We start from the raw sequence: 22,217 nt of genomic DNA, 5'->3' as shown, positions 1-22,217 counted from the left end.
TGGTCTATATTTGCATAATTTAGAGGAATTAAATTGGCGCTTGTTAACAATATATTAGTTATGTATTAGGGATGTACCGATGTCCAATATTTTCCTTGCCCAGAAAAACTATACCCGATAACCAATATTAAAAGTTTTAGCGGCCTTTTAAGCATTCTAGTACAGTTAAATAGTTGAAATACACCACACTCACCAAAAACGTCCATTTGTTGGCATTTACATATGTCCCCAATAACAGTAAAACATCTATTTATTTACTAAACCTGTTTCTTTCACTTACAGCTGTTTCGTTGTTCATTTGTTCATTCTCAACCAGGATTTCATCATACATGTCAAGCAGCGAAGTTTCAGCTCTGTCTGTCCGTGGTCACTGTGTCGGTTTCCATCTTGTCCAGCTGTGTCTAACATGTCACGTAAACCCTGTTTCTTGTCTGCATCGAAGTAGCGGTCCTTGTACCTGGCATCGAGCATGGTGGTGACACCGAGGTCATTGTACCTAGCATCTAGCATGGTGTGACAGTAGAGGTCCTTGTACCTATCATCTAGCATGGTGTGACACCGAGGTCCTTGTACCTGGCATTGAGCATGGTGGCGTCACAGTAGAGGTCCTTGTACCTATCATCTAGCATGGTGGTGACACAGTAGAGGCTCATAGAGAATGCCACCGCGTGTTCACAGCCTCTACTAGAGTACTTTTTCCAAGTTAACCCGATGGTCTGTGTTGGCATTTCTGTTGAGCAGGTGTTTCAATTCCATAGCAGGGGGTTTCAATTCCATGGCGGGGGGTTTCAATTCCATGGCGGGGGGGGTTTCAATTCCATGGCGGGGGGGTTTCAATTCCATAGCGGGGGTTTCAATTCCATGGCGGGGGGGTTTCAATTCCATGCGGGGGGTTTCAATTCCATGGCGGGGGGGGTTTCAATTCCATGGCGGGGGGTTTCAATTCCATGGCGGGGGGTTTCAATTCCATGGCGGGGGGTTTCAATTCCATGGCGGGGGTTTCACGTCTGCTGCAGACCCAGTTGAGCTTCTTTCTCCAGTCAGTTGTTCAAATGGAGCTGGGAGTGTGTTCATGTTTCCACGTTGCAAACATGTTCTCAAATGCCGTTGAAATGGCAGCAGTGGTATGAGAACCAGCACATTCATGAGCATGCAATACGACTTTCCTCAGTATGGAATCCTCGCCGACCCTCGTCGAACTCTGAGGGGTGGGGGGTTCAAATCATGAAATCAGTGATCTTCAGGTCACAAAGTCGTAGCTCTAGAAAGAGGCCAGAGTTCACCAGTTGGATGACCGTTCAAAGTTATTTTTTCCTCAGTTGGAGCTCGTTTAATTTTTTTTTTCAGCAGTTCCCAGTTGTCTTGAATGCGCTGAAGTTGGAAGTCAGGGATTTCCCAGTTGTCTTGAATGCGGCATCAAACAGCAACGGAAGGCAGGCTTTATCAGAGCCTCTCACACCCCTTTTCAATGAGCTGTAGAAAGCATATACTTCATTGTTTGAAAGCTGAACGTCCTCATACATATGAGGCATGTCTTATCTTGCTTACAAGTAGCCTATCAGATCTCCTCTTTCTACATTACGAATGGGCTTTTTCATCTGTCACATGAAACAGCTCGCATGTGCAGTGCCCTTTTGACAAAGCTGTTAAGTTTTAGCATAGCCTAGTGGAGTGGGTTTTAGCATAGCCTAGTGGAGTGGGTTTTAGCATAGCCTAGTGGAGTGGGTTTTAGCATAGCCTAGTGGAGTGGGTTTTAGCATAGCCTAGTGGAGTGGGTTTTAGCATAGCCTAGTGGAGTGGGTTTTAGCATAGCCGTTAGCTTAGTGGAATGGGGTTTAGCCTAGCATACCTTAGTGGGTTTTAGCCTAGCCGTTAGCTTAGTGGAATGGGGTTTAGCCTAGCCGTTAGCTTAGTGGAATTGGGTTTAGCCTAGCATACCTTAGTGGGTTTTAGCCTAGCCGTTAGCTTAGTGGAATGGGGTTTAGCCTAGCCGTTAGCTTAGTGGAATGGGGTTTAGCCTAGCCGTTAGCTTAGTGGAATGGGGTTTAGCCTAGCATACCTTAGTGGGTTTTAGCCTGGCCGTTAGCTTAGTGGAATGGGGTTTAGCCTAGCATACCTTAGTGGGTTTTAGCCTGGCCGTTAGCTTAGTGGAATGGGGTTTAGCCTAGCATACCTTAGTGGGTTTTAGCCTGGCCGTTAGCTTAGTGGAATGGGGTTTAGCCTAGCATACCTTAGTGGGTTTTAGCCTGGCCGTTAGCTTAGTGGAATGGGGTTTAGCCTAGCATACCTTAGTGGGTTTTAGCCTGGCCGTTAGCTTAGTGGAATGGGGTTTAGCCTAGCATACCTTAGTGGGTTTTAGCCTGGCCGTTAGCTTAGTGGAATGGGGTTTAGCCTAGCATACCTTAGTGGGTTTTAGCCTAGCCGTTAGCTTAGTGGAATGGGGTTTAGGCCGTTAGCTTAGTGGAATGGGGTTTAGCCTAGCATACCTTAGTGGGTTTTAGCCTAGCCGTTAGCTTAGTGGAATGGGGTTTAGCCTAGCATACCTTAGTGGGTTTTAGCCTAGCCGTTAGCCTAGTGGAATGGGGTTTAGCCTAGCATACCTTAGTGGGTTTTAGCCTAGCCGTTAGCTTAGTGGAATGGGGTTTAGCCTAGCATACCTTAGTGGGTTTTAGCCTAGCCGTTAGCTTAGTGGAGTGTGTTTTGTTTTATCCATGTGAATTCATTTAGTTTTTGACAGCATCCCTTTTGATTTAAACACAACTTTCCATACATGTTAGGCCATGTTGCTCAGACAGTGCCTTTTTGGACCTGAATGCCAACACGTTCATGAGATAAAGGTACTCGAAGTTGACTCCTTTTGTATACTCCACCATTACGTTTCAATTGACAGTTTAGTTGTATTTATTTTTCACAAGACACAATCAAATCAAAATCAGATTCAATAGAAAACGTTACATTCTTCAGTAAGAAGGTAATCAATATTTTTAATTACCTGACTGTGACCAGAACATGAGGTCCTTTTTTAAAACATAGTGTATTTACCTAGTCGAGACCCGAGGAACTTGAAGTTAACAAACCTTGTGGATGGGTTTGGAATCTCTTGTAGTAGAGCTTTGTAATGAAGGGATCTATGGGACTTCATTTAGCAGACACTCTAATCCAGAGAAAATTACAGGAGCAATTAGGGTTGTGCCTTGCTTAACACATCGACAGATTTTTCAGCTAGTTGGCAAGGGGATTTGAACGAGCGACATGTTCAGGTCCTGGCTCAACGCTCTTAACTGCTAGGCTACCTGCCACCATGAGACATCCATTACTTATTTCCCTCATTAAAATGCAAATAAATGTATAACATTCTTGACATGCGTTTTTCTGGATGTTTTTGTTGTTATTCTGTCTCTCACTGTTCAAATAAACCCACCATTAAAATTATAGACTGATCATTTCTTTGTCAGTGAGCAAACATACAAAATCAGCAGGGGATCAAATACTTTTTTCCCTCACTGTAGGTTTCCTCTGAAGGATTGACAGTATCATTTAAAACAACAGATAGGGCGGCAGGTGGCCTAGTGGTTAGTTGGACTAGTAACCGGCAGGTGGCCTAGTGGTTAGAGAGTTGGACTAGTAACCGGCAGGTAGCCTAGTGGTTAGAGGGTTGGGCCGGTAGCCTAGCGGTTAGAGTGTTGGGCTAGTAACCGGTAGGTAGCCTAGCGGTTAGAGGGTTAGGCCGGTAACCGGCAGGTAGCCTAGCGGTTAGAGGGTTGGGCCGGTAACCGGCAGGTAGCCTAGCGGTTAGAGAGTTGGACTGGTAACCGGCAGGTAGCCTAGCGGTTAGAGGGTTGGGCCGGTAACCGGCAGGTAGCCTAGCGGTTAGAGGGTTGGGCCGGTAACCGGCAGGTAGCCAGGTAGCCTAGCGGTTAGAGGGTTGGGCCGGTAACCGGCAGGTAGCCTAGCGGTTAGAGGGTTGGGCCGGTAACCGGCAGGTAGCCTAGCGGTTAGAGGGTTGGGCCGGTAACCGGCAGGTCGCTGGTTTGAAAGCTGACCCGACAATCTGAAAACTCCTCTGTCCATGTGCCCTTGAGAAAGGCACTCAACCCTAATATGCTACATGATGGCTACTGAACCCTCATTTGATCCACCACGGTTACTGAACCCTAATACGATCCACCACGGTTACTGAACCCTAATACGATCCACCACGGTTACTGAACCCTAATACGATCCACCACGGTTACTGAACCCTAATACGATCCACCACGGTTACTGAACCCTAATACGATCCACCACGGTTACTGAACCCTAATACGATCCACCACGGTTACTGAACCCTAATACGATCCACCACGGTTACTGAACCCGATCCACCACGGTTACTGAATCCATCCACGGTTACTGAACCTAATACGATCCACCACGGTTACTGAACACGGTTACTGAACCTAATACGATCCACCACGGTTACTGAACCCTAATACGATCCACCACGGTTACTGAACCCTAGTTTGATCCACCACGGTTACTGAACCCTAGTTTGATCCACCACGGTTACTGAACCCTAGTATGATCCACCACGGTTACTGAACCCTAATACGATCCACCACGGTTACTGAACCCTAATACGATCCACCACGGTTACTGAACCCTAATACGATCCACGACACTATGTCTCTATCCATCAGAGAGAGAGAGAGACCCCAACTGTCTCTCTTTATGATCCTGACCTAGATAAAGAGAGGAGACACACCAGAGGGGATGTTGCTTCTATCTCTCCTTTCATAGTTTATCCTCCTCTCCTACCCAGTCCCCAGACCTCCTCCGCTGCAGACAGAGAGGGGGATGATATCCAGTGGGGGAGGGGCCTGGTAGTACTTTCAAATCCCTTGTTATGGAGAGATTGGAGAGGATAGAGAGACCAGACGGGAGAGATTGGAGAGGATAGAGAGACCAGACGGGAGAGGCTGGGGAGGATAGAGAGACCAGACGGGAGAGGCTGGGGAGGATAGAGAGACCAGACGGGAGAGGCTGGGGAGGATAGAGAGACCAGACGGGAGAGGCTGGGGAGGATAGAGGGACGGGAGAGGCTGGGGAGGATAGAGAGACCAGACGGGAGAGGCAGACGGGAGAGGCTGGGGAGGATAGAGAGACCAGACGGGAGAGGCTGGGGAGGAGGCTGGGGAGGAGAGACCAGACGGGAGAGGCTGGGGAGGATAGAGAGACCAGACGGGAGAGGCTGGGGAGGATAGAGAGACCAGACGGGAGAGGCTGGGGAGGAGAGACCCAGACAGGGAGAGGCTGGGGAGGATAGAGAGACCAGACGGGAGAGGCTGGGGAGGATAGAGAGACCAGACGGGAGAGGCGAGAGGACAGCCAGGAGAGGAGGAGAGGCGAGAGGACAGCCAGGAGAGGCTGGGGAGGATAGAGAGACCAGACGGGAGAGGCTGGGGAGGATAGAGAGACCAGACGGGAGAGGCTGGGGAGGATAGAGAGACCAGACGGGAGAGGCTGGGGAGGATAGAGAGACCAGACGGGAGAGGCTGGGGAGGATAGAGAGACCAGACGGGAGAGGCTGGGGAGGATAGAGAGACCAGACGGGAGAGGCTGGGGAGGATAGAGAGACCAGACGGGAGAGGCTGGGGGGGAGACGGGGAGGCTGGGGAGGAGAGACCAGACTGGAGAGGCTGGGGAGGATAGAGAGACCAGACGGGAGAGGCTGGGGAGGATAGAGAGACCAGACGGGAGAGGCTGGGGAGGATAGAGAGACCAGACGGGAGAGGCTGGGGAGGATAGAGAGACCAGACGGGAGAGGCTGGGGAGGATAGAGAGACCAGACGGGGAGGCGAGAGGACAGCCAGGAGAGGCTAGAGGACAGCCATGAGATGAGAGACCATCATATACCAAGATATTTATAACAAACTAGTTCAACTTCTATACCATTTAGACTTGTCATTTTATATTAATTTAGATTAAAATGATGTAGTTTAGAGAAGCGCATATATTTTGTTTTGTTCGCATTTTTAGCTCCAACTTAAGATCAGAAAGTGTCTTCTGCAGTACCAGAAAGTCAGATTTCAAATTTAGAAAATGCTTGGCCAATAGTAAGCGTGTAAATGAATTTGACAGTTTCTCGTGATATCATCGATGTTATTGATCTAGCTAGTACCAATGACTAGCGGGCCACCTTTCTGAAGCTCTAGAACCTCCGATACTGCCATGATGGCTAGGGTTCTTTCACGGCGATAATGCTTTAACCCTAAGCAAACGTCAGAGCCCAGTCCAATCGAAAGACTCTTTCGATAGGTCAGTAAACACGGCAGCACAACTTTTTCTACTATCCAAGGCGTTCGCAATATCATTCACAACAATGGTTGCTTAGCAACTGGATACCAATGTGTTCTGTGGAGAGAGAAAAAAAAGTGATAGTTCCAATATTTGGATAATTGTTGTGATTGGAGGATAAATTGGAGGGGTTATCGAATCAGGATCAACTCCTGTCTTCGCCTCAAGCTCATTTAATGATAGAATGTTGATATTTGAAGATGGCAGAAAGGCCAGTCTCTTTGGCAGTGACCAGGAGTACAATAAGTGGATTAGCTAAAGACACTGGCACCCAGGCTAGAATGTCTCTGCTGTAACCAAGAAGATTGATCTTGACCTATAGCTAACTTAGCTAGCAAGTTAGCAAACCAAATGCATAGCTGGAGCCCTGAGCTGGAGATCACTGACACATACCTGACATGTAGTTCTAAGCAGTGGCATAGCGCAGCTCCCAAGTACCTCCCATATTATTACCGATTTCTTTACACAGTATTAAAAATCATACCGTCTACCAACGTTGGTCAACGTCTTGACTAAAAGTGACCCGATCCAACTCGCCCAAAAATTCAGTCAGCCAGCCAGTAATTCAGTCAGCCAGCCAGTAATTCAGTCAGCCAGCCAGTAATTCAGTCAGCCAGCCAGTAATTCAGTCGGTCGGTCAGTCAGCCATAGATGGGCTGTAGCTCGTTTGGGCAGTAGATGAAAAGCATGTAGCTGTGCTGTCACTGTGACACTGGGAAACTGATGTATATCATGCAGGCAACTGGATAAACAGCAACCCTCAGTCACAGACAGACAGGCCTGATTAACAACAACCCTCAGTCACAGACAGACAGGCCTGATTAACAACAACCCTCAGTCACAGACAGACAGGCCTGATTAACAACAACCCTCTGTCATAGACAGACAGGCCTGATTAACAACAACCCTCAGTCACAGACAGACAGGCCTGATTAACAACAACCCTCAGTCACAGACAGACAGGGCTGATATAGCTCTGACACACTGGTACAGAACAGCTGATGGAGCTCTGACACACTGGTACAGAACAGCTGATGGAGCTCTGACACACTGGTACAGAACAGCTGATGGAGCTCTGACACACTGGTACAGAACAGCTGATGGAGCTCTGACACACTGGTACAGAACAGCTGATGGAGCTCTGAACAGCTGATGGAGCTCTGACACACTGGTACAGAACAGCTGATGGAGCTCTGACACACTGGTACAGAACAGCAGATGTACAGAACCAGTGACACACTGGTACAGAACAGCTGATGGAGCTCTGACACACTGGTACAGAACAGCTGATGGAGCCTCTTCTTGTTATGGTGACACACCAGATGACCAGAGATGCCTCTTCTTGTTTGCTTCAGGTCCTCAGGAAACTGTGCAGTATTTAGTTTTTTAATGTATTATTTCTTACATTGTTACCCCAGGAAATCTGAAGTCTTATTACATACAGCCGGGAGGAACTATTGGATATAAGAGCAACATCAATTTACCAACATTACGACCAGGAATACGACTTTCCCGAAGCGGATCCTCTGTTTGGACCACCACCCAGGACAATGGATCGGATCCCAGCCGGCGACCCAAAACAACGGCGCCGCAGGAGAGGCAGACGGAGTGGTCATCTGGTCGGGCTCCGTAGATGGGTTCACCGCTCACTGCTCCCGAGTATACTACTGGCCAATGTCCAGTCTCTTGACAACAAGGTAGACGAAATCCGAGCAAGGGTAGCCTTCCAGAGGGACATCAGAGACTGTAACGTTCTTTGTTTCACGGAAACATGGCTCACTCTGGATAGGTCATCAGTCAGAGTCGGTACAACCACTCGGTTTCTTCACGCATCGCGCCGACAGAAACAAGCATCTCTCTGGTAGGATGAAGGGGAGGGGTGTATGCCTTACGATTAACGAGTCGTGGTGTGATCATAACAACATGCAGGAACTCAAGTCCCTTTGTTCACCTGACCTATAATTCCTTACAATCAAATGCGACCGCATTATCTACCAAGAGCATTGTCTTCGATCACAATCGTGTACACCCCCACCTCCCCCCCAAGCAGACACCTCGACGGCCCTGAAAGAACTTCATTGGACTCTAGCTAAGCGTCAGTATAGACAAAGTAGAGTTGCAATTCAACGGCTCAGACACGAGACGTATGTGGCAGGGTCTACAGTCACAGATGACAAAAAAAACAGCCCCAACGCAGACATTGATGTCTTGCTCCCAGACAAACTACACAACTTCTTTGCTCGCTTTGAGGACAATACAGTGCCACTGACACAGCCCCCTACAAAAACCTGCAGGCTCTCCTTCACTGTAGCCAATGTGAGTAAAACATTTAAACGTGTTAACCCTCGCAAGGCTGCCGGCCCATACAGCACCCCTAGCCGCGCCTCAACATGCGCAGACCAGCTGGCTGGTGTGTTTACGGACATATTCAATCAAGTCTTATCCCAGTCTGCTGTTCCCACATGCTTCAAGAGGGCCACCATTGTTCCTGTTCCCAAGAAAGCTAAGGTAACTGAGCTAAACGACTACCGCCCCGTAGCACTCACATCCGTCATCATGAAGTGCTTTGAGAGACTAGTCAAGGATCATATCACCTCCACCCTACCTGACACCCTAGACCCACTCCAATTTGCTTACCGCCCAAATAGGTCCACAGACAACGCAATCGCAACCACACTGCACACTGCCCTAACCCATCTGGACAAGAGGAATACCTATGGAAGAATGCTGTTCATCGACTACAGCTCAGCATTTATCACCACTTTATTTTAAGAATGTAAAATGTCAGAATAATAGTAGAGAATGATTTCAGCTTTTATTTCTTTCATCACATTCCTCGTGGGTCAGAAGTTTACATACACTCAATTAGTATTTGGTAGCATTGCCTTTAAATTGTTTAACTTGAGTAAAATGTTTTGGGTAGCCTTCCACAAGCTTTCCACAATAAGTTGAGTGAATTTTGGCCCATTCCTCCTGACAGAGCTGGTGTAACTGAGTCAGGTTTGTAGGCCTCCTTGCTCGCACACGCTTTTTCAGTTCTGCCTACAAATGTTCTATGGGATTGAATACCTTGACTTTGTTGTCCTTAAGCCATTTTGCCACAACTTTGGAAGTATGCTTGGGGTCATTGTCCATTTGGAAGACCCATTTGCGACCAAGCTTTAACTTCCTGACTGATGTCTTGAGATGTTGCTTCAATATGTCTACATAATTTTCCTGCTTCATGATGTGAAGTGCACCAGTCCCTCCTGCAGCAAAGCACCCCCACAACATGATGCTGCCACCCCCGTGCTTCACGGTTGCGATGGTGTTCTTCGGCTTGCAATCCTCCCCCTTTTTCCTCCGAACATAGCGATGGTCATTATGGCCAAACAGTTCTATTTTTGTTTCATCAGACCAGTGGACATTTCTCCAAAAAGTATGATCTCTGTCCCCATGTGCAGTTGCAAACCGTAGTCTGGCTTTTTTATGGCGGTTTTGGAGCAGTGGCTTCTTCCTTGCTCAGCGGCCTTTCAGGTTATGTCGATATAGGACTCGTTTTACTGTGGATATAGATACTTTTGTACTTGTTTCCTCCAGCATCTTCACAAGGTCCTTTGCTGTTGTTCTGGGACTGATTTGCACTTTTCACACCAAAGTACGTTCATCTCTAGGAGACAGAACACGTCTCCTTCCTGAGCGGTATGACGGCTGCGTGGTCCCATGGTGTTTATACTTGCGTACTATTGCTTGTACAGATGAACGTGGTACCTTCAGGCGTTTGGAAATTGCTCCCAATGGATGAACCAAAGTTGTGGAGGTCTACATTTTTTTTTAGGTCTTGGCTGATTTCTTTGGATTTTCCTGTGGTGTCAAGCAAAGAGGCACTGAGTTTGAATTTGACTCAAATGATATCAATTAGCCTATCAGAAGCTTCTAAAACCATGACATCATTTTCTGGAATTTTCCAAGCTGTCTAAAGCCACAGTCAACTTAGTGTATGTAAACTTCTGACCCACTGGAATTGACACAGTGAAATAGTCTTTCTGTAAACAATTTTTGGACACATTTCTTGTGTCCTGCACAAAGTAGATGTCCTAACCGACTTGCCAAATCTATAGTTTGTTAACAAGAAATGTGTGAATTGGTTGAAAAACAAGTTTAATGACTCCAACCTAAGTGTATGTAAACTTCCAACTTCAACTGTAGTTCTGACACTGGTAAAGGCTGCTGAATGAATGTGCCCATGTGCCTGCATGTCTCTCCAGCACAGAATGCAAAGCCATTTTAGGAGATGAAAAACACACGAGTGTTTCCCCTATGATTTTTTTTTTTTTTCCTCAGCGGTGGTGGCAAAGTTGGCGTGGGGGGAGGAGTGGGTGTGGTCACCCACTCCTCCCCCCACGGTCAGACATGAGAGTAAAACCCTTTGGGCTGAGGTACCTAGCTGTATTTAGGCACACAATTGTCTGTAGCCAACCCCTCTGTAAAGGATGGTTATATATGTGGAGAGAGGGAGAGAATTGTTAAACAACATCGTACAACAGGGTTCCCCCTTTTAAACCCCCTTTCCCTCCACTCTCTCATCAGATACAATGGGGTTTGCCCCTCCCCTCCCCACCCGTCCTTCCTCTTTCACTCTCATACTTTCTTTTCATCTTCATTCTTTCTCTGTTTACCCACTATAACCCCCTACACCCCCCCCCTCTCTCTCTGCTGATAACCCACTATAACAGACCTTAGAGCTACACCCCCCTCTCTCTCTGCTGCTACACCCCCACCCCCTGATAACCCCCAGACCTCTCTCTCTCTCTGCTGATAACCCACTATAACAGACCTTAGAGCTACACCCCCTAACCCCTATAACAGACCTTAGAGCTCTCCCCTGATAACCCACTATAACAGACCTTAGAGCTCTCTCTCTCTGCTGATAACCCACTATAACAGACCTTAGAGCTACACCCCCCCTCTCTCTCTCTGCTGATAACCCCTATAACCTAGAGCTACACCCCCTCTCTCTCTCTCTGCTGATAACCCACTATAACAGACCTTAGAGCTACACCCCCTCCTGCCTATAACAGACCCCCCTCTCTCTGCTGTTAACCCACTATAACAGACCTTAGAGCTACACCCCCCCCCCTCTCTCTCTGCTGTTAACCCACCCCTTAGAGCTCTCTCTCTGCTGATAACCCACTATAACAGACCTTAGAGCTACACCCCTCCCCCTCTCTCTCTCTGCTGATAACCCACTATAACAGACCTTAGAGCTACCCTCTCTCTCTGCTGTTAACCCCTAACAGACCTTAGAGCCCCTCCCCTCTCTCTCTCTGCTGATAACCCACTATAACAGACCTTAGAGCTACACCCCCCCCCCCCCTCTCTCTCTGCTGATAACCCACTATAACAGACCTTAGAGCTACACTGTTAACCCCCTCCCCCTCTCTCTCTGCTGATAACCCACTATAACAGACCTTAGAGCTACACCCCCTCCCCCTCTCTCTCTGCTGATAACCCACTATAACAGACCTTAGAGCTACACCCCCCCCCTCTCTGCTGTTCTATAACTGCTGATAACCCACTATAACAGACCTTAGAGCTACACCCCCCCCTCCCCCTAACCCACTATAACAGACCTTAGAGCTACACCCCCTCCCCCTGCGCTGATGGAAATTACCCTCACAAACAGACCATTAGACTACACCATTAAAGCCTACACTGAGCAGACCATTAGACTACACCATTAAAGCCTACACTGAACTGACCATAAGCCTACACTGAACAGACCATTAGACTACACCATTAAAGCCTACACTGAACAGACCATTAGACTACACCATTAAAGCCTACACTGAACAGACCATTAGACTACACTGAGCAGACTATTAGACTACACCACCTACACTGAGCAGACCATTAGACTACACCACCTACACTGAGCAGACCATTAGACTACACTGAGCAGACCATTAGACTACACTGAACAGACCATTAGACTACACTGAACAGACCATTAGACTACACTGAGCAGACCATTAGACTACACTGAACAGACCATTAGACTACACTGAACAGACCATTAGACTACACCACCTACACTGAGCAGACCATTAGACTACACTGAACAGACCATTAGACTACACTGAACAGACCATTAGACTACACTGAACAGACCATTAGACTACACTGAACAGACCATTGGACTACACTGAACAGACCATTAGACTACACTGAACAGACCATTAGACTACACTGAGCAGACCATTGGACTACACTGAACAGACCATTAGACTACACTGAACAGACCATTAGACTACACTGAACAGACCATTAGACTACACTGAACAGACCATTAGACTACACTGAACAGACCATTAGACTACACTGAACAGACCATTAGACTACACTGAACAGACCATTAGACTGAACAGACCCTACACTGAACAGACCATTAGACTACACTGAACAGACCATTAGACTACACTGAACAGACCATTAGACTACACTGAACAGACCATTAGACTACACCTACACTGAACAGACCATTAGACTACACTGAACAGACCATTAGACTACACTGAACAGACCATTAGACTACACTGAACAGACCATTAGACTACACTGAACAGACCATTAGACTACACTGAACAGACCATTAGACTACACTGAACAGACCATTAGACTACACTGAACAGACCATTTACACTACAGACCCACACTACACCATTAGACTACACTGAGCAGACCATTAGACTACACTGAACAGACCATTAGACTACACTGAACAGACCATTAGACTACACTACAGACCATTGAACAGACCATTAGACTACACCTGAACAGACCATTAGACTACACTGAACAGACCATTAGACTACACTGAACACCTACACTGAACAGACCATTAGACTACACTGAACAGACCATTAGACTACACTGAACAGACCATTAGACTACACCACCTACACTGAGCAGACCATTAGACTACACCACCTACACTGAGCAGACCATTAGACTACACTGAGCAGACCATTAGACTACACTGAACAGACCATTAGACTACACTGAACAGACCATTGGACTACACCACCTACACTGAGCAGACCATTAGACTACACTGAACAGACCATTAGACTACACTGAACAGACCATTAGACTACACTGAACAGACCATTAGACTACACTGAACAGACCATTAGACTACACTGAACAGACCATTAGACTACACTGAACAGACCATTAGACTACACTGAACAGACCATTAGACTACACTGAACAGACCATTAGACTACACTGAACAGACCATTAGACTACACTGAACAGACCATTAGACTACACTGAACAGACCATTAGACTACACTGAACAGACCATTAGACTACACTGAACAGACCATTAGACTACACTGAACAGACCATTAGACTACACTGAACAGACCATTAGACTACACTGAACAGACTACACTGAACAGACCATTAGACTACACTGAACAGACCATTGAACAGACATTACACTGAACAGACCATTGAACAGACTACACTGAACAGACCATTAGACTACACTGAACAGACCATTAGACTACACTGAACAGACCATTAGACTACACTGAACAGACCATTACACTGAAAACTCCCTCAGACCATAGACTACAAAAAGGCCTTAACAGACCAGATATTTCCACTGTGTCCAGAAAATACCTGGCAGTTAATAAACTGAGCAGACCATTAGACTACACTGAACAGACCATTAGACTACACCACCACACTGTAAAACTCCCTCAATAAAAACACACACACTGTGTCCACACACACACACACACACACACACACACACACACACTGCTCTCCTTAATCCCTCCCAAAAAAGTATATACTGTACTAAAGTACTGTACTAAAGTACTGTACTAAACTACTGTACTACTGTACTGTACTACTGTACACTACTGTACTGTACTGTACTGTACTACTGTACACTACTGTACTGTACACTACTGTACTACTGTACTGTACTGTACTACTGTACTGTACTAAACTACTATTGTACTAAACTACTGTACTGTACTACTGTACTGTACTAAACTACTATTGTACTAAACTACTGTACTCTACTATTGTACTAAAGTTCTGTACTAAACTACTGTACTCTACTAAACTACTGTACTAAACTACTATTGTACTAAACTACTGTACTATTGTACTAAACTACTGTACTGTACTAAACTACTGTACTAAACTACTATTGTACTAAACTACTGTACTATTGTACTAAAGTTCTGTACTGTACTAAATTACTGTACTATTGTACTAAAGTTCTGTACTAAACTACTGTACTGTACTGTATTGACTTCCTACGGTACTGGCTCAGATTGGTCTGGTTCGGACCAACCAAATGTGGTCTTGTTTATGGAAGGAGGTAATTACGACAATAGCTGGTGTGTAGATCCCAAATATGCAAAAATAAGTGTGTTCCTATTTAGCATAAATGACCATGAAGAGAAGGATATTCATGTCCATTATTATGTCTTTCTGTATAGTACAGATCAGTTCTGTTACCGGGTGTTGATCCACCTCCTGTAGTTCAGTAACCAAAGGAAAACCTGTCGAGGTGTGATGTCATAGCTGACGCATCATTCTCTCTCATCATGTCTCATCATGTCTCATCATGTCTCATCATGTCTCATCATGTCTCATCATGTCTCATCATGTCTCATCATGTCTCTGCAGACATCTTGGAATGTAAATCCCAGATAGAAAACATTAAAAATGCATTTATTTATTTTTTTTAACCCAGAGGGAGATTTTTACCGTAATTCTGTTCACCATACTTTGCATCGTCGCAGTTATTAAACTAAATTAGTTTTTGTGAAATGCACGTGTAAATTGATCAAAGTAAGCCCCTGTCCATAGAGTTGAATGGTTTTTGGAATCAATGGTTTTTTGGCATACATTATGAAAGTGTAATTCCGTTACCGTGGAAATGCCCGAGAGGAGAGGGAGTGTGATGTAGGTGTATGCTGATGGTCTGGTGTTGAGGGGAAATGTGAGTAAGTTAGAAGGCTATTTGTGTCTATCTCTCTTATATTCTTTCCTCTCTGTCACACTCACTTTCGCTCCCCCTCTCTCCTCTCCCCCTCTCTCCTCTCCCCCTCTCTCCTCTCCCCCTCTCTCCTCTCTCTACTAGTTGATGGGCTCGTTGGTCCTTGCAGTCGGGCTGTGGTTGCGGTTCGATCCTGAGACCGTCGCTCTGCTGAACGGAGACGGAGCGCCAGACACCTTCTTTTATGGTGAGTACAGGGACAGGAATCAGCCAATCAGTAGGGAAGGGGATGTGTGAGTTAGCCAATGGGACTGGAGGAGGCCTATAAATGAACCAATGAGCATGGAGGAGTGACATTAATGTCAGAGAGGCTGAAAGTGGCCCTGGAGAAGCGGTGAGGATTGTAATTTCAATAGGGTCACACAAATGTCTGCTTATAAACTGTATGAAAACAGCGATGTCGCCTCCATACTGAACAGAAATTTAAACACAACGTGCACCAATAAAAGGCCACTAAAATATTTAAAGTTTCGAGGGAATGTGTAATTGGCATGCTGACTGCAGGAATGTCCACCAGAGCTGGTACCAGATAATTTTATGTTAATTCTTCTACCATAAGCCGCCTCCAACCGGCCTCCCAATCGTAGACCACGTGTAACCAGCCTGATCAGCTCGATGCAAAGGAGATGTGTCTCTCAGCATGAGCCAAATGGTGATCACACCGGATACTGACTGGTTTCCTGATCCACGCCCCTACCTTTATTTTTAAAGGTATCTGTGCCCAACCGGTATCTGTGCCCAACCGGTATCTGTGCCCAACCGGTATCTGTGCCCAACCGGTATCTGTGCCCAACCGGTATCTGGGCCCAACCGGTATCTGGGCCCAACCGGTATCTGGGCCCAACAGATGCATATCTGCATGTCCAGTCAGTGTACAAAACACCAGTCTGAGTGTGTCAAGAACATTCACGTTCAACAGTTTCCTGTGTGTATCAAGAATGGCCCAACATACAAAGGACATAGACACACTGTCATCTATATGGTTAGTTAGTCTATAGACACACTGTCATCTATATGGTTAGTTAGTCTATAGACACACTGTCATCTATATGGTTAGTTAGTCTATAGACACACTGTCATCTATATGGTTAGTTAGTCTATAGACACACTGTCATCTATATGGTTAGTTAGTCTATAGACACACTGTCATCTATATGGTTAGTTAGTCTATAGACACACTGTCATCTATATGGTTAGTTAGTCTATAGACACACTGTCATCTATATGGTTAGTTAGTCTATAGACACACTGTCATCTATATGGTTAGTTAGTCTATAGATAGACACACTGTCATCTATATGGTTGGTTAGTCTATAGACACACTGTCATCTATATGGTTGGTTAGTCTATAGACACACTGTCATCTATATGGTTGGTTAGTCTTAGTCTATATGGTTAGTTAGTCTATAGACACACTGTCATCTATATGGTTGGTTAGTCTATAGATAGACACACTGTCATCTATATGGTTGGTTAGTCTATAGACACACTGTCATCTATATGGTTGGTTAGTCTATAGACACACTGTCATCTATATGGTTGGTTAGTCTATAGACACACTGTCATCTCTATGGTTGGTTAGTCTATAGACACACTGTCATCTATATGGTTGGTTAGTCTATAGACACACTGTCATCTCTATGGTTGGTTAGTCTATAGATAGACACACTGTCATCTCTATGGTTAGTTAGTCTATAGATAGACACACTGTCATCTCTATGGTTGGTTAGTCTATAGATAGACACACTGTCATCTATATGGTTGGTTAGTCTATAGACACACTGTCATCTCTATGGTTGGTTAGTCTATAGATAGACACACTGTCATCTCTATGGTTGGTTAGTCTATAGATAGACACACTGTCATCTCTATGGTTAGTTAGTCTATAGACACACTGTCATCTCTATGGTTAGTTAGTCTATAGACACACTGTCATCTCTATGGTTAGTTAGTCTATAGACACACTGTCACTATATGATGTTGTTTAGTCAGATGATAGCTTGTAAACACACTGTCATCTCTATGGTTGGTTAGTCTATAGACACACACACTGTCATCTATATGGTTAGTTAGTCTATAGATAGACACACTGTCATCTCTATGGTTAGTTAGTCTATAGATAGACACACTGTCATCTATATGGTTAGTTAGTCTATAGACACACTGTCATCTCTATGGTTGGTTAGTCTATAGATAGACACACTGTCATCTCTATGGTTAGTTAGTCTATAGATAGACACACTGTCTGCTGGTCACTGGTCCTGCAGGTCACTACATGATGTCTGTTTAGTCCACAGTTATAATACTGACTCTCCTGCTGGTCACTACATTATGTCTGGTTAGTCCACAGTTATAATACTGACTCTCCTGCAGGTCACTACATTATGTCTGTTTAGTCCACAGTTATAATACTGCCTCTCCTGCTGGTCACTACATGATGTCTGTTTAGTGCAGATGATGTTCAGCTTGTAAAGCTCTCTCGCATATGATCTGGTTGATAATCGTGTTGTTTGTGGTCTAATGCTGCCCTCTGCTGGTGCTCCTGGGAACTGCAACAGTCTCGCTGAATATATAATACCCTGAATGGTCTTTCATCTGATTTGTTTTCCTCTCTCTCTCTCTCTCTCTCTCTGTCTCTCTCTCTGCCCCCCCCCAGGTGTGTATATCCTTATCATAGCGGGCAGTCTAGTGATGTTGGTGGGATTCTTTGGCTGCTGTGGAGCCATAAGAGAGTCCCAGTGTCTGCTGGGGTCGGTGAGTTGACACTTCCCTGAGGGGCAGAAAACACAATCAAGCTAGCTAGATAATTAGTCCGATCTTGACTGAACTCAGAATCTTCAGTAACACTGTATTTTAGAAGTACACACATTAGCCACTAATTTGTAGTTCGTCAGTGTGCTTATAAGTCACTTATAGGCCCTTTTACTAGGTCTCAATCAGTGGTGGAAAAAGTACCCAATTCTCATACTGTAGTAAAAGTAAAGATACAGTAATAGACAATGACTCCAGTAAAAGTGAAAGTCACCCAGTAAAAAACTACTTGAGTAAAAGTCTAAACGTATTTGATTTGAAATATACTGAAGTATCAACAGTAAATGTATAAGCCACTTCAACTTCCTTATATTAAGCCAAGCAGACAGCACAATGTTGTTGTTATTATTGTTAGATAGCCAGGGGAACACTCAGACATCATTTACAGACAGCCAGGGGAACACTCCAACACTCAGACATCATTACAGATAGCCAGGGGAACACTCAGACATCATTACAGATAGCCAGGGGAACACTCCAACACTAGCCAGGGGAACACTCAACACACATCATTACAGATCATCATTACAGATAGCCAGGGAACACTCCAACACTCAAACATCATTACAGATAGCCAGGGGAACACTCCAACACTCACACATCATTACAGATAGCCAGGGGAACACTCCAACACTCACACATCATTACAGATAGCCAGGGGAACACTCCAACACTCAGACATCATTACAGATAGCCAGGGAACACTCCAACACTCACACATCATTACAGATAGCCAGGGGAACACAGATAGCCAGGGGAACATCATTTACAAATAGCCAGGGGAACACTCAATCACTCAGACATCATTTACAGATAGCCAGGGAACACTCAGACATCATTTACAGATAGCCAGGGGGGACATCATTTACAGATAGCCAACACTCAGACATCACACATTTACAGATAGCCAGGGGTCCAACACACATCATTACAGATAGCCAGGGAACAGACATCAGATACAGGGGAACATTTACAGATAGCCAGGGGAACACTCAGACATCATTTACAAATAGCCAGGGGAACACTCAATCACTCCGACATCATTTACAGATAGCCAGGGGACACTCCAACACTCAGACATCATTACAGATAGCCAGGGGAACACTCAGACATCATTTACAGATAGCCAGGGGAACACTCAGACATCATTTACAGATAGCCAGGGGAACAGTCCAACACTCACGCATCATTACAGATAGCCAGGGGACAGATAGCCAGGGGAACACTCAGACATCATTTACAGATAGCCAGGGGAACACTCAGACATCATTACAGATAGCCAGGGGAACACTCCAACACTCAGACATCATTACAGATAGCCAGGGAACACTCCAACACTCACGACATCATTACAGATAGCCAGGGAACACTCCAACACTCAGACATCATTACAGATAGCCAGGGGAACACTCAGACATCATTTACAGATAGCCAGGGGAACACTCCAACACTCAGACATCATTACAGATAGCCAGGGAACACTCCAACACTCAGACATCATTACAGATAGCCAGGGGAACACTCCAACACTCCAACATCATTACAGATAGCCAGGGGAACACTCCAACACTCAGACATCATTACAGATAGCCAGGGGAACACTCCAACACTCACACATCATTACAGATAGCCAGGGGAACACTCCAACACTCACACATCATTACAGATAGCCAGGGGAACACTCCAACACTCACACATCATTACAGATAGCCAGGGGAACACTCCAACACTCACACATCATTACAGATAGCCAGGGAACACTCCAACACTCAAACATCATTACAGATAGCCAGGGGAACACTCCAACACTCCACATCATTACAGATAGCCAGAACACTCCAACACTCAGACATCATTACAGATAGCCAGGGAACACTCCAACACTCAGACATCATTACAGATAGCCAGGGGAACACTCCAACACTGAACACTCCAACACTCACACATCATTACAGATAGCCAGGGGAACACATCCAGATACACCAACACTCACACATCATTACAGATAGCCAGGGGAACACTCCAACACTCAGACATCATTACAGATAGCCAGGGGAACACTCCAACACTCACACATCATTACAGATAGCCAGGGGAACACTCCAACACTCACGCATCATTACAAATAGCCAGCGGAACACTCAGACATCATTTACAGATAGATAGCCAGGGGAACACTCAGACATCATTTACAGATAGCCAGGGGAACACTCAGACATCATTACAGATAGCCAGGGGGAACACTCAGACATCATTTACAGATAGCCAGGGGAACACTCCAACACTCACACATCATTACAGATAGCCAGGGGAACACTCCAACACTCACACATCATTACAGATAGCCAGGGGAACACTCCAACATCATCATTACAGATAGCCAGGGGAACACTCAGACATCATCATTACAGATAGCCAGGGAACACTCAGACACATTACAGATAGCCAGGGGAACACTCCAACACTCCAACATCATTACAGATAGCCAGGGGAACACTCCAACACTCAGACATCATTACAGATAGCCAGGGGAACACTCCAACACTCACACATCATTACAGATAGCCAGGGGAACACTCCAACACTCACACATCATTACAGATAGCCAGGGGAACACTCCAACACTCAGACATCATTACAGATAGCCAGGGAACACTCCAACACTCACACATCATTTACAGATAGCCAGGGAACACTCAGACATCATTTACAGATAGCCAGGGGGCATCATTACAGATAGCCAGGGGAACACTCAGACATCATTTACAGATAGCCAGGGGAACACTCCAACACTCAGACATCATTACAGATAGCCAGGGGAACACTCCAACACTCAGACATCATTACAGATAGCCAGGAGAACACTCCAACACTCAGACATCATTTACAAACATTGCATTTGTGTTTAGTGAGTCTGCCAGATCAAAGGCGGTAGGGATGACCAGGGATGTTCTCATGATAATTGTGTACAATTGGACCATTTTCCTTTCAAAATGTATCGAGTACTTTTGGGTGTCAGGGATAATGTATGGAATAAAAAGTACATTATTTTCTTTAGGAATGTAGTGAAGTAAAAGCTAAAGTTGTCCATATTTCCATACCATATTTCTACCAAACTGTCCAGATATGACCTTATTGGACAGCCAACATTTATGTCAAACTTGGATAACTTATAATGTTTCAATAGGAAATCACTTAATTATGGTTCATGAGACCTATTAAAGGCCTTTATACGCTACTTATATACACATACACACTACAAATTAGTGGCTAGTATGTGTACCTTTTAAAAATACAATGTTATCGAATCATCTATTCCCAAGAGCTCAGGATAAAGCCAGATCAGAAACCATGGAAACAGTCCACTCTAACCTGTCTTTGTGTTCCAGATCAGAAACCATGGAAACGGTCCACTCTAACCTGTCTTTGTGTTCCAGATCAGAAACCATGGAAACGGTCCACTCTAACCTGTCTTTGTGTTCCAGATCAGAAACCATGGAAACGGTCCACTCTAACCTGTCTTTGTGTTTCAGTTCTTTGCCTGCCTGCTGATAATCTTTGGCGCAGAGGTTGCTGCTGGTGTGTTTGGCTTCTTGAACAAAGACAAGGTACCCATAATACACCGCTCCACTCCACCACGCTATTGTGGTTCCAACAGTCATTTATTGTCTTACTTCAGATAACAATTCAGACGGAGTGGTCGTGCTAAGGGACGAGCGTTTGCGTCGCAGTAACGCCACCTGTCAGAATATAATCATTATTTTTATTTTTATGGCCTTGTCTGATTCTTTTCTCACAGATAATCGAAGATGTCCAGAACTATTACATCAAATCCTACAACGACAACAAAAACAACACAATGATACAAAACTCGTACCACAGAGTTGTAAGTACATTAACGCTTGACATTTTTTCTGGTGAAAAAACGATGCTTGAAAACAATAGTCCATACGATAGATGCATATTGTTGATTTCAATGATACTAAACTCTAGTAGAACT

At 45.2% G+C, this 22,217-nt stretch overlaps 1 protein-coding gene across 2 annotated transcripts in view; it reads left to right on the top strand.

Moving 5' to 3' along the window:
- LOC121839669 (CD9 antigen-like) overlaps positions 1-22,217 on the top strand; it is a 31,513-nt gene that overhangs the window by 6,049 nt on the left and 3,247 nt on the right. For both annotated transcript variants that reach the window (XM_042299856.1, XM_042299857.1), the window contains exons 2-5: positions 15,491-15,593; positions 18,063-18,160; positions 21,751-21,825; positions 22,017-22,103. In XM_042299856.1, coding sequence (XP_042155790.1) covers positions 15,491-15,593; positions 18,063-18,160; positions 21,751-21,825; positions 22,017-22,103 — 363 coding nt within the window. The remainder of the gene's footprint in view (positions 1-15,490; positions 15,594-18,062; positions 18,161-21,750; positions 21,826-22,016; positions 22,104-22,217) is intronic.

The sequence above is a fragment of the Oncorhynchus tshawytscha genome, linkage group LG16 (genome assembly GCF_018296145.1).
Source record: "Oncorhynchus tshawytscha isolate Ot180627B linkage group LG16, Otsh_v2.0, whole genome shotgun sequence".
Lineage (NCBI taxonomy): Eukaryota > Metazoa > Chordata > Actinopteri > Salmoniformes > Salmonidae > Oncorhynchus > Oncorhynchus tshawytscha.
This window is presented reverse-complemented; position numbering and strand designations above follow the sequence as displayed.